This window comes from Delphinapterus leucas, chromosome 17, assembly GCF_059928025.1.
Source record: "Delphinapterus leucas isolate spDelLeu-1000000601 "Yukka" chromosome 17, BTC_Dleu_Yukka2, whole genome shotgun sequence".
Lineage (NCBI taxonomy): Eukaryota > Metazoa > Chordata > Mammalia > Artiodactyla > Monodontidae > Delphinapterus > Delphinapterus leucas.
Genome location: NC_143145.1, coordinates 62,284,288 through 62,298,156, shown reverse-complemented (window position 1 = coordinate 62,298,156; position 13,869 = coordinate 62,284,288). Strand labels below are relative to the sequence as shown.

At 38.5% G+C, this 13,869-nt stretch overlaps 1 protein-coding gene across 4 annotated transcripts in view; it reads right to left on the bottom strand.

The window, feature by feature from the left end:
- The window catches only part of ZNF704 (zinc finger protein 704), a 218,385-nt gene that overhangs the window by 163,197 nt on the left and 41,319 nt on the right, over positions 1-13,869 (bottom strand). For all 4 annotated transcript variants that reach the window (XM_089899016.1, XM_089899014.1, XM_089899015.1 and 1 more), the window contains exon 2: positions 9,432-9,673. In XM_089899016.1, the coding sequence (XP_089755142.1) occupies positions 9,432-9,673 (242 nt within the window). The remainder of the gene's footprint in view (positions 1-9,431; positions 9,674-13,869) is intronic.

Below are 13,869 nucleotides of genomic sequence, written 5' to 3'. Positions count from 1 at the left end.
ATTGATCCTTTGATATATAAGGGGATTTTAGCTCAGGAATCCAAAGCTGACTCAATGGTCGAAGACCAAGCAATGTAACTCGACACATTAAAATAATTGTTAAGTATGCTCATGTAGATAGATGCATTTTTTTAACAATATTCAACATTTATTGATGATAAAAACGCTCATCAGCTAATTAGAAATGGAAGAGTACTTCCATTCTCTCATAAAGAAAGAAAACAATCCTGCAGCTATCATCATTCTTAACAGTGAAATATACTGAATGCTTTCCCCTTGAAGAACAAGATAAGGATACCCATTTTTGCCACTTATATTCAGCGTTACAGTGGAGGTGCAAACCAGTGCAAAAAGACAAAACATAAATGAAAGGTATACATACGGGAGAAGAAGAGTAATGAGTTGTCTTTATTTGCAGGCAGCATGATCATTTATGTAGACCTTCCTAAAAACAAATCTACCAAAAAAGCTAAAAAACCTAATGCCTGAGTTTAGTAAGTTTTCAGTATAGTTGGTCAAAATATAAATTGTATTTCTCTGTATCAGCAATGAATAACTTGAAGTTGACATTTAAAATAATATCATCGGGCTTCCCTGGTGGCGCAGTGGTTGCGGGTCCGCCTGCCGATGCAGGGGACGCGGGTTCGTGCCCCGGTCTGGGAGAGTCCCGCATGCCGCAGGGCGGCTAGGCCCGTGGGCCTTGGCTGCTGAGCCTGCGCGTCCGGGGCCTGTGCTCCGCGGCGGGAGAGGCCGCGTACCGCAAAATAATAATAATAATAATAATAATATCATTTGGTGGGGGAGTGGCCAAGACGGCAGAGCAGGAAGACCCTGAGTTCACCTCTTGCCATGGGCACACCGAAACAACTATGTACAGAGCAACTATTGATGCGAATGACCAGAAGAAAAGCGGAAAAGATCTGCTACAACTAAAGATATAAAGAAGGAACCACAGTGAGATGGGTAAGCAGGGCAAAGATGTGGTACAGTCAAGAGGCCATAACCCCGGGTAGGCAACCCACACATGATAGGATAATTACAACTGCAGAGGTTCTCCCCAAGACGGAAGGGGCCCAGGCCTCACACTGGGCTCCCCAGCCTGGGTTTCCGGTACCAGCAAGACGAGCTCCCTGAACATTTGGCTTTGAAGGCCAGCAGGGCTTACTTTCAGGAGAGCCAGAGGGCTGGAGAAATAGAGACTCCACTCTTAAAGGGCGCACACAAAATCTCACACGTTCTGGGACCCAGAGCAGAAGGAGTAGTTTGAAAGGAGCCTGAGTCAGACCTACCTGCTGATCTTGGAGAGACTCCCTGAGAGGCAGGAGGCATCTAGAGCTCAGCTCAGGGTCACAGACACTGGTAGCAGCCATTTTGAGAGCTCATTCTACCAAAAGGACATTGGGGTTGGCAAGTGTCACTTTGGAATCCTCCCTCGAGCATGTTAGCACCAGGACCTTGCTTGCCTCACCCACCAGCCTGCAGGCACCAGTACTCGGACACCTCAGGCCAAGTAGCTAGCTGGGCAGGGACAGAGCCCCACCCACAAGCAGGCGGGCTTCTTTAAGACCCCCTGAACCCACAGCTGCCCCGGGACACAGCCCTGTCCGCCAGAGGGCCCAAGACCTGAAACTAGGCCTAGAATCCCCCAGGGTCCCACAGCCAGCCGTCTCCACAGCCGGCCCTGCCCACCGGCAGGCTGATACCAACCCCTGGACTCACAGGGCCCTGTGGCCAGAGACCCCACAACCTGGCTCCACCTACTAATGGGCTGGCACTAGCCCTGGGACCAGCCTCACCCACCAGTGGACAAGGCATCAGCCCCAACACCCTCTGGGCCCTGGCCACACAGAGTAAATTTAAGAAAATAAAAATCATATCAAGAATCTTTTCTGACCACAATGCCATGAGACTAGAAATCAACTACAAGGAAAAAACCGCAAGAACACAAACACATGAAGGCTAAACAATATGTGACTGAACAACCAATGGATCACTAAAGAAATCAAAGAAAAATTAAAAATACCTGGAGGCAAATGAAAATGAAAACATAATGATCCCAAATCTATGCGAAGCAGCAAAAACAGTTCTAAGAGGGAAGTTTATAGTGATACAAGCCCACCTCAGGAACAAGAAAATCTCAAAGAAACAACCTAACCTTACACTTAAAGGAATTAGAAAAAGAAAAACAAACAAAACCCAAAGTTAGTAGAAGGAAAGAAATGATAAAGATCAGAGCAGAAATAAATGAAACAGAGACAAAAAAACTAAGAGCTGGTTCTTTGAACAGATACAAAAGATCATAAAAGATTACTATGAGCAATTTTATGCCAATAAAATATTTGCAAATGATATATCCAACAAGGGGTTAATATCCAAAATAAACAAAGAACTCATCGAACTCAATATCAAAAGTTACCCAACAACCCTATTAAAAACTGGGCAGAGGAACTGATGACACATTTTTCCGAAGAAGACATACGGATGGCCAACATACATATGAAAGGATGCTCAACATCAGTGATCATCAGGAAAATGCAAATCAAAACCACAATGAGATATCACTTCATACCTGTCAGAACGGCTATTATCAAAAAGGCAAGAAATAACAAGTGTTGGTAAGGATGTGGAGAAAAGGAAACCCTTGCGCAGTGTTGGTGGGAATGTAAACTGTTCCAGCCACTATGGAGAACAGTATGGAAATTCCTCAAAAAATTAAAAATAGAACTGCCATAAGATCCAGTAATTCCACTCCTGGGTATTTTTCCGATGAGAAAAGAAACACTAATTCAAAAAGATATATGCACCCTGTGTGCATTGCAGCATTGTTTACACTAGCCAGGATATGGAAGCAACATAAGTGCCCATCAATAGATAGATGGATAAAGAAGATATCACACACACACACACACACACACACACACACACACACACTGGAATATTACACAGCCATAAAAAGAATGGAATCTTGCCATTTGTGACAACATGGATGGGCCTAGAGGGTATCATGCTAAGTGAAATAAGTCACAGAGAAAGAAAAATACTGTATGATTTCACTTATATGTAAAATCTAGAAAACAAAACAAATGAACAAACATAACAAAACAGAAATAGCTATAGATACAGAGAAAAAAACAGGTGATTGCCAGAGCAGGGCCGGGGGGAAGAGGAAAGAAATTCGTAAGGGAGAATAAGAGGTACAAACTTCCAGTTACAAAATAAATGAGTCACAGATATTCAATATGCAGTGTAGGGAATACAGTCAAAAACTATGTAATGTCTTACTATGGTGACAGATAATAACCAGACTTATCGCAGTGATCATTTTGAAATGTACAGAAATATTCAATCACTCTGTCATGTAGTAAGAACTAACATTGTGCTGTAGGTCAATTATACTTCAAAAACAAACTCTCTCATAGAAAAAGAGATCAGATTTGTGGTTACCCAGAGGCAGGTAGTTGGGGAGGGAGAATTAGATGAAGGCAGTCAAAAGGTACAAACTTCCAGGTATAAGATAAATAAGTGCTAGGGATGTAATGTACAACATGATAAATATAATTAACACTGTTGTATGTTATATATGAAAGCTAAGAAAGCAAACCCTAAGAGTTCTCATCCCAAGGAAAGGTAATTTTATATTTATTTAATGTATCTATATGAGATGATGGATGTTCTCTAAACTTATTGTGATAATCACTAGATTTCTAATCATTTCATGATGTGAGTCAAATCATTATGCTGTACATCTTAACTTATACAGTGCTTTATGTCAATTATATCTCAATAAAACTGGAAGAAGAAAGATTACCAAAAAAAATTAAATAATATTATTTAGAACAGTATCTAAAAACATAAAGTACTTACAAATTAAATTAACAAAATAATGCAAGATCTAAGCACTGAAAACTACAAATGCTACTGAGAAGAATAAAAGAACTGGGTGAATGTAAAGACATATTCTGTCTATAAATTGGAAGATTTGATGTTTTTATGATATCAATTCACCCTAAACTGACCTATAGATTCAAACGTAATAACAATTAAAATTCCAATAGGCTTTTTTGGAGGGTAGAAAATGGTAGAACATTCTAAAATCTATATGGAAATCCAGCAAACCTAGAAAGATATGTTTAAAAAAGCAGAACAAGGTTGGCATACTCATACTACCTACTATCAAGACTTACTACAGCAATCAAGAGGGACCTAGAGTCTGTCATACAGAGTGAAGTAAGTCAGAAAGAGAAAAACAAATATCATATGCTAACACATATATATGGAATCTAAAAAAAAAATGGTTCTGATGAACCTAGGGGCAGGACAGGAATAAAAGACACAGACATAGAGAATGGCTTGAGGACAAGGGGAGGGGGAAGGGTAAGCTGGGATGAAGTGAGAGAGTAACATTGACATATATACACTACCAAATGTAAAACAGAAAGCTAGTGGGAAGCAGCTGCAGAGCACAGGGATATCAGCTCGGCGCTTTGTGACCACCTAGAGGGGTGGGATAAGGAGGGTGGGAGGGAGACACAAGAGGGAGGGGATACAGAGATATATGCATGCCTGATTCACTTTGTTGTACTGCAGAAACTTTGTTGTACGGCAGAAACTAACACAACATTGTAAAGCAATTATACTCCAATAATGTTAAAAAAAAAGAGAGACTGTAGTACTGGCATAAGGATAGACATACAGATACAGAACAGAGGAGAGTCCAGAGCTAGACACGCACATATATGGTCAGTTGATTTTGAAAAAGACATCAAGGTAATGCAATGGGGAAAGGATAATCTGTCCAACAATTGTAACAATTGGATATCTAAATGGGAAAATAAAAAGAAACCTCAATCCTTACCTATAACCAGGCAGACTTAAAATGAGTAGAAAATTTCTCCTCCAAAAGTGGCTCTCCTGAGTCCTTTATGTTTTATTTTCTGGTACTTGCAGGCTTTACCAACATGCTTATTAGTTTACCCATCAGGACAGGTCAAACACTGAAATGAGCATTACTTGGACTTTGAAAGAATTTGGTGTTGCCAACGGTATTCAGTCAGGCCAATTCACAGAAGTCTCGTGCTACTGCAATAGCTTGGCACACATCCCAAGAATTGAACAATTCCTTCCGACTAGTTCTACGCCCTACAACCCTGGAAAAATCTTTAAATTCCCTACTCTGGATTTCAAATCTTTCTTTCTTTTCCCCAAATTTCCACCACTAAACTGGGCATGTTTCATTGATTATCTGGGCCCAGGCTCATCATCTTTTTCCAATAAGGCTAAAATACTGTCTTGGCTAATGGACCACTGAGCTCTGCCCACAGGAAATCTCTGACTGGCCTTTGTCTTTACTGACCTTGGCCTCCTATTCACTTCTTGGGCCAAACTACAGTATTGGATTTTCATTCTGGCTCAACTCTTCACACCCCCGTCTCTTTGTATTCCTCTCCTTATCCTCTTAAAGCTCATTTTCCTAACTCGCCATAGAGATCACTAAAGCTAGTATTTTCCCTGAAGATTAAAAAATACTTAAGATAACATGTTTATAATTAGTAACTCCTCATTTTCAATTCACAGTCTCTTTCGGAGGGAGCTGTTATCTTTTATAACCAGACATTACTAAATGAATAAGTGATGAAACCTTCAGAGAGAGGGATCAGTCATTTAAAGACTGCTGTCCCCACTGTTAGCACTGACACGCCTCGTACAGGTCACCTCATGCCCCACCAAATTATTCCTCCTCCATAATCTTTAAAATTGGGAAGAATTTTTTTTCCGTCAATGATAGACCTTTAGGTCCAAAGATGAACACTGCTCATTCACATGCTCTCTTACATACTCTTGTGCTCTTCCTATTTAGTTTTCTCCCCTGAAGAACCTGGAATAATTCAAGGGATATTTTGAGGACCTCACCTTATAATGCATTCACCCCTCTGCACCACCCCCCGCCTGCCCCCCACCAGAAACAAAAAAAAGAAAAATACACTGTTTCTTCCTGAAATCAATCAAGCAACATCTCATGGGTAAGTGGACTCTCTTGCATTAATATAACTCATGTAATTAATATAACGCAGGCGTCCCGGTGGCCTTGCGAGGCAGTCTCAGACACTTCCAACCAGCCTTCCCTCACCCCTCTCCCTCACTGGGCTCAGACCTGCACCTTAGTCTGACTCGCACCTCCTGCCTTCCCTGCCTCCACCCACCCCAGGTGTTTATCTTAATAAAACACTTGCACGTTCAATCCTATCTTGGCATTTGCTTCTCGGATGACCCAGCCTGACACATCTGGATTAATAACTTACTTAAATTTATGTTTTCCTGAAACTAGAGGCTCTTAAGTGGGTCCTCAGGAAATGGGTAAAGAAACGGATTTTGTAATGCAGATCTCAGATGCAGAGTTCCTCCTCTGTTCCATTTATCCCCATCTTGAAAAAGATACTAGTAAAAGGAAATTAGGCTTTTAAATAGTGTGTCACACTAACAACTTTCCTAATATTAAGAGATTCTCCATTACATACAAATTCACCCAGTTCTAATGAGAAGGGAGCAAGTTATTTGATATTAACCACTTAGGTGTCTGTCTGATGGTAAGGTCCTGGAGGGTTAGCATCCTGCCTCATTCACTTTTTTACTGAGTACTGAGTTCATAGCAGGTACTCAATAAATGTCTATTGAATGGAGATGAAATCAGTGATGCTTAATTGCAGTGAGGTACAGTGATTAAAGAGGGGCGTGGTTCTCAGAACTTTCTAGGGATATGAAAAAACATATAAAATATACCCACTGTTTTCATTACACAAACCATAGAAAAAAACTTCATATTTCATCTTAAAACCACAGAAAGTGAAGTTCAACAAAAATCCTGTTAGCTACAGTGGCAATAAGCAAAATATAAAGTGAGAAAGATTAGAGAGAACTGATTTTAAACCAATGAGGAGCTCTGCACCAGTCATACTCTATTCACCTAAAATCGTTGTCCTGCCGTTCTAAGAGCTGGCCAATACCTAATGTCTGGATTTAGAAGAGTAATAAGTTGCAATAACCATGTGGCTAGATATAGCGATACAGAATATGTATATGGGGTATATATAATACACGTGTGTTATATATGATATACTATATAAGATATAGATATAAAGGTTTACTCATACCAAAATTCCCGTATACCCATAGACTTACTCAAGCCTCATTATTGATGTACTGCCAACAGATATAACTATTTCTTCTAAAAAAAACAAAAAGAAAAATCCTGTATCTTTCTACATGTCAAGTAAAGGAGTTTCTTTAAAACAAAATATTGATCTATTTAGATGATAGTGGAAAGTTTACATTTACAAAATAACTTGATAACAGTAAAAGAAAATAGAACAGAAAGAGTGGAGAGTTAGATGAACTCCACAACTTCTGATTCCTTCATCATCACTTTAAAAAAGAGTAATTTATTTCACCAACTGTTGGCATATTTGTGATAATTAAACTCTTACTACAGCAATGAAAATAAGTGTATTAGTGGAGATCTCAAACAATGAAGCTTTAACTAGTCTTTCCCATAATAGATTAACACAGCTAAGCTATACCTTGTCATTGGGGAATTTTTGCTGCACATTAACTGGGTTTCCAATTAATTTCCCAATATTGTTTAAAGAACTCCATAATAACACTGGCTTGACTTTTAAGTGCACTCAGTGAATTTGAGAGGGAAGAAGGAATATTCCACACAACAGAGCCAGAAAAGGCAGAAAACATTTTTCTTCTTCCTCTCTTCATTATTTTCCCCAGAAACTACTGCAAGTGGGTAAAAATTAAAGAAAAAAGATATACCTAAAACAATCGATGACAAGTTAAAATTATGAATTCCAGGTCTTTCAACATATAAAATGGTCGAATGAAAATTTTATGTAGAGTAAGTTCTACAGAATTGCAAGTTGGCCCTAAACTATGTAATATTGGGAAGTCTAATTCTTGCCCTACAGGCTTAGGAAAAAAATAAAACCATAGCTCTTCACATTTCAAATTACATGTCATTTTACCTATGAGTCAACCAAATAACAGATATGAATTGAGGTGCCTACCAGGTTCAGGGCATGATAAGACATTTCATAATGAACCCCCAGTTAAAGGAACTAATCCTAAAGAATTCAGCATGTACTTTATATGAAAAAATGAGAAAAGCAAATAATTCCAAGTTGTTAAACAGAGGTAATGAATATATGAAAAGTTTCAATTAAAAGTTAAGGAAAATAAAGAGGCCTATAATTTTATAAAGTTTGACAAATTTGGTAGAAGAATAGAAAAATATGTATTTTTCTAGAGAAGATACTTTTGATTTCATATAAAAAGAAATGAAACTCTAATTACAAAAAGTGAATCAGTAGAAAAGGAACATTTATTCCTTTTCCAAAGATACTATTTTCCTAGTTAGCTATCAGAAACCACTCAAACAAACACAGAACTTCTCAAACAATTGCTTATAAAGTTTCATTATAGATGTTTTTTGGTAACAAAATATATTTCACATATTAAAAATAAGCAAGCTTTCATGTTACAGCATCTCCTTTCTTTTCTTCATTCAACAAATATTTATTGAGCTCTTAATATATAATTCAACATGGTTCTAATACTAGGGCTACACCACTGAACAAGACGGACTAAAATCACGGCCAACATGGAACTTACTTTCTAGGTGAGATAAATGACAGGCAAGAAAATAAGTAAAAGGTCTAGCATGTATATTCTACTACTATTCCACTGTCATTCTGCCATAATATTGTTCTTTGGTTCAATGGCGCTGGATGTGGTTTAAATAGAATTACAATGTAATAAAAGCCTTTTAATATTTCAGATAAACCCTCTTGGCCCAGTTCTAAGCTAGATCTGTCTTAAAAGGATTACCATGATATAAACCTGGGATCACCAAACTTTTTCTATAATGAGTCACACATAAATATTTTAGGCTTTGCAGGCCATCTATGATCTATATCCCATATTCCACACTTATTTTTCCCTTTAAAAATGTAAAACTATTCTTATCTGGCAGGCCAAACAAAAACAGGCCAGGGGCTGAATCTGCCCTACAGCCATAGCTCTCCAACACCTGACCAAAAGATATGAGTATTCTTGCTCTTAAGTGGCTATGCTCAGTCATACATTTCATGTTTCTTTTATTTTTTTATATTTATTCTTTTGCTCTTTGTTGTTCATTTGCCAAAATCTAATAAAACATTCTTTTCTAGAGCCACAGTAGTTCCAACTACTACAGCCTGAGTCAGTTCTGAAGAGCATGGCCACCTGCTCTATTTCACACAAGCAACAGAAAAATGTTCTTGGCAGAAAAACCTTCCTAAGTCTATACTTTAGAGAGATACGGCGGAGACTATACATGCTCTCCACTGACTTCCTGGAGCAGACACATATAAGGTCTAACGGTCCCTTACCTTGCTGGAGGAACGTCAATATTGGAAGAAACAACTTTTCGTTTTTGTTCAAGGAGACAGATGGAGCGAGTGTTTTCTTTTTCATGGTCAAGGGCTCGGTTGACTTTTTTGGTGTCTGCTGTTTTCACATCCTCCTCCATGGCCAAGGGGAACAAGTGTTGATGAGACAGTTTTTTACTAGAGTCACGTTTTAAGTCCTCTGGTTGAAATGTGAAGGCCATTTCCCGCTTAATGCTCCCCACCTGTGAAATGAAATGCAAAAATTCTTAGTCACCCAAAATATCAGCTTTGCATGACTATGTGCAGATGGCCATGACGGGAGACCACAGACTCTGCTGTCCCTGTTCATCTTGAAGATTTTATAGTTTAAATGGGAAAAAAGTCACACAGAAATAAAATAACTGACATTACAAAGTAATGCACAATTGATGCACCACCTGTCATAATGCAAACAAGAAGCATCGCAAGCACAAGAAAAGCCTTTCAGATGTGCAAAAACTTCGAAGGCTTGAAAGCGTGAGACTTAAAAAAATCTAAAAATTTAAAACATTATTGTTTTCTCTTCTACAACTGAGAAAACTCAATTAAGTAAATTCTTAAATATTTCATGCTGATTATGTTTAATGAAGAGAGCTATATATATAAAATCAAGCCTTATATATTTGACTATGATACTGATCTTAGCCACACTCTTTATCTAATGAAGAATTGTTTTTTATCCTTTATTTATAGCAGTTAAGGTCTTAATGAAATCCTTCATTAGTATGACAATTAAAAAGTCATATTAATTTTTCTTATGATTTTTTACTAAATGCAATGGTGATTAAAGTTTAAGACAAATATGAATTTAGACCTCAAGGAATTAAAACTGGTTAAGGAAAATAAAGAGGTCTATAATTTTATAAAGTTTGACAAATTTGGTAGAATAGAAAAATATGTATTTTTCTAGAGAAGATACTTTTGATTTCATATAAAAAGAAATGAAATTCTAATTACAAAAAGGAATCAGTAGAAAAGGAACATTTCAGATTTTAGGACTGTGATGACTGAAAAAGGAGACAAAAGTTAAAAAAGAAAAAGGATTTTGTAATGTGATTGGTGCTGTAAATGAGGTCTGGAGTGAACTTGTTAAAGTCCTAAGTATACAAAGAAGAACCAGACTATCTGGCAACCCAGAGCCTCACTCATCAGCGGAGTATGTTTCAAAATATGCGCATCTATAAGACATTTCAAAGGTCCAGAGATAGTCTCTCCCTTTCATGAAGTCAGTGTACATAGTCAGTAAATCTTCACTCACCCACTTAAATAGAGGATATGCTTATTTGTTTCTTTTTAATTTTAGTTAGGAGGAAAAACACAAAGCATGTGATCAAATAGATTTAGAATAATAGGAGCTAAAGCCATAAACATACAGCATCTTCAGAATAAAATGAGAATATGTGGGCCCAGTAACAGCAGAGACTGGCAAAGTATGGTATTAATGACTAGAAACTCTCAGACTAAAGGAAAACTCTGAAGTATATGTGTGTTGGGAGTCACAGGACCTGCTCACATATGTATTCTGCCTGAGCCCAGGGATGACTTGTGCCTCAGGATTGCCTTGGCTGGAATGGATCTATCACATGAACACAGAGCCCTAAACTGAGCTCCCTGCTCTCCTTGGCCTGCACTTGTCAGGAAAAAGAGAGTATCTTCCATGGTGTTCCTGCCAGACCAAGCCCCAGCTCCACAGGACAATGGTCAGCCACCTGGGTCTACTTGCAACTCATTAAAGAGTTACCATATTTCTTAGAATGCACTAGTTAATGAAGCAAAGTAAGAGTCCAAGAAAAATGAGTGCGTTTAAGAGCTAACTGTTTAAATGACATCGATACTCAATAGAAAGGAATAAGAAAATATTTCACACTTCTAAAATGCAATAAATTTTCAATAAAAACGTAGTTTGGAAAACTGACTAATGTAATTATAAATTTTTAAAATATCCATCACTAATCACTTTCAGTGCAACTTCTTCTGCCTGGAGGTGGAAGAGAGAGGGAAGCATTTTTTCCACCTCTAGAGCAGCTCATTCCCAGCGATGTTACAACAGGAATATGCCAAACACCAGGCATGAAAGATGAAAACAAAGGCGTGGTTTTGATGATTATAAATAGTTTCTCCCTAAGTGTCAAGTGTTACAGTAATTAAATATTTAAGTAGTCATTAGTATTAAGTTGTAGCAATAATTGACATCCATACCTCCCTTGGGGTCAACTGGACTGGTTAAATGAATTCAATCCAAAGAGAGGAGGGTTGAGGGAGAACATTACAGAAAGTTTAGCTTTTAGCTCCAAATATTTGGGGAAAAAAGCCAGCATCTAAAGCAAATTAATACAAAGTAGAATAAACTTCCTATAGAAATGATATTATAATTGTATGTCATGCTCTTAGCTGAGACTTCATAATAAAATAAATTATGGTAATATTCAACAATGTAAGCTATAAATCTTCCATAATACATTCTAAACATAAAATTAATCTCTCAATAATAATCAGGAAATTTTAGCAATGTAATGAATTTCAAAGACTACTTAGCCCAGACTCCTTTTTAAAAGTGGAATTAAAATGAGTTAGAAATGATCAAAGAAGAGAAAAAAGTGTAGAGGTGAGCAAAAGACTTTACTTTGAGTCATAGGTTCCACTGTTTGTAAGGTTGGTGGAAGGAGTGGGTCACAGGTGTAGATGTTCATTATATCACTATGTCTTAAACGTATATGTATATTACATGTTCTTTTTTTAAAAGATTTATTTTATTTAGTTATTTTTGGCTGCGTTGGGTCTTTGTTGCTGTGCACAGGCTTTCTCTAGTTGCAGTGAGCGGGGGATACTCTTCGTTGTGGTGCGCGGGCTTCTCATTGCGGTGGCTTCTCTTGCTGCGGAGCACAGGCTCTAGGCGCGTGGGCCTCAGCACTTGCAGCACGCAGGGTCAGTAGTTATGTCACTGGGGCCCTAGAAAGCAGGCTCAGTAGCTGTGGCGCACGGGCGTAGTTGCTCCATGGCATGTGGGATCTTCCCGGACCAGGGAATTGAACCCGTGTCCCCTGCATTGGCAGGTGGATTCTTAACTACTGTGCCACCAGGGAAGTCCCTACAGTTTCTTTTTAATGTTCTTTCATTCACATCAGATATTATATTTAAAAATATTTTTTAAAAGGAGAGTACACGGAGAGAAGAGAATGGAGCAAGTATATGAAGTCAAATCTTGAGACATGGGCTCAGAAATGGCCCAGAGAAATAGGGTGGTGGCTGGGTCGGATGCTGGACAAAGGAGAATGCTCTAAGATGGGAGGTAATAGAGCACATTTGAATGCTGAGGCAGGATGGAAAGGAAGGGATGAGTGAAGGTTTGGAGGAGGAGTAAAAGGGGGCAGCCATTGCACCTCCAGCAGATCAGCCGAGGAAAGCAGATAAAGGAAGATATGAGCCCATTTATATGAGATTTCCAGAAAAGGCAAATCCATAAAGACACAAAGCAGACCGGTGATTGCCTGGGGCTGGGGTTGAGAGCAGGAACTGATTGCAAACGGGCACCGGAGAACTTTTTGCCATGATGGAAATGTTCTGGAACTAGACTGTAGTGATTTGTACAATGCTATGAACTTATCAAAAATCCCTGAACTGTATTCTTACAATGGGATGAATATTATGGTATGTAAATTATACCTCGATAGTACTGTTGATTTAAAAAAAAAAAAAAAAGAGGCAGCCACGAGGTGCTTGACAACCCAGGCTGCTGCAAGTAGCTGTGCTGTTATACCCTGTGCACAAGAAAGATCAGCTAAAATCCAGTCCCCACTCAAGCCAGGTCCCCAGGCCATGGAAAAGGGACATTTTTCTAGTTCATCCACCCGGAGAAGAATTTTTTGTACTTCATCTGCCCAGAGAGGGCACTCTTACTTATTTTTTTTCCCAACTTGCACAACGCCCTGGTGACAAAAGGAAACCCTTCTGGTGATCTGCAGGGCCTGGGCCGAGTTAGCTTCCTTCCTTGAAGCTGATATCAATTAATGATGTGACTCACATGAGCTGATATTTTTGTTAAAAGAAAAGTTGGGGAAATCTGAGAAATCTCTCTGTGAAACAGCTCAAGGGGAGGCAAAGGGTTCAACAATAGAAGACAACCAGAGAAAACAAACAAATGCCCCAAATCTAGAAGCCCTAGGTGGCAAATAATGAAGAAAAAACTGCAAAACTCTTAACCAGGAATTTCGAGGAGAAAATACAAGGCAGAGGTTTAGGAATAATCTTAGTCTAGATTTTTTTTAAAGTGTCTCCTGCATGAGGAAGGGTTAATCTGACTGTATCCCACAGTGACAAGACTGTAAATTGGAAGGCAGTAGACTATGATTCTGGTTGTCAAATTTCAAGATGGACATTGACAAATCAGAATAAACGCAGC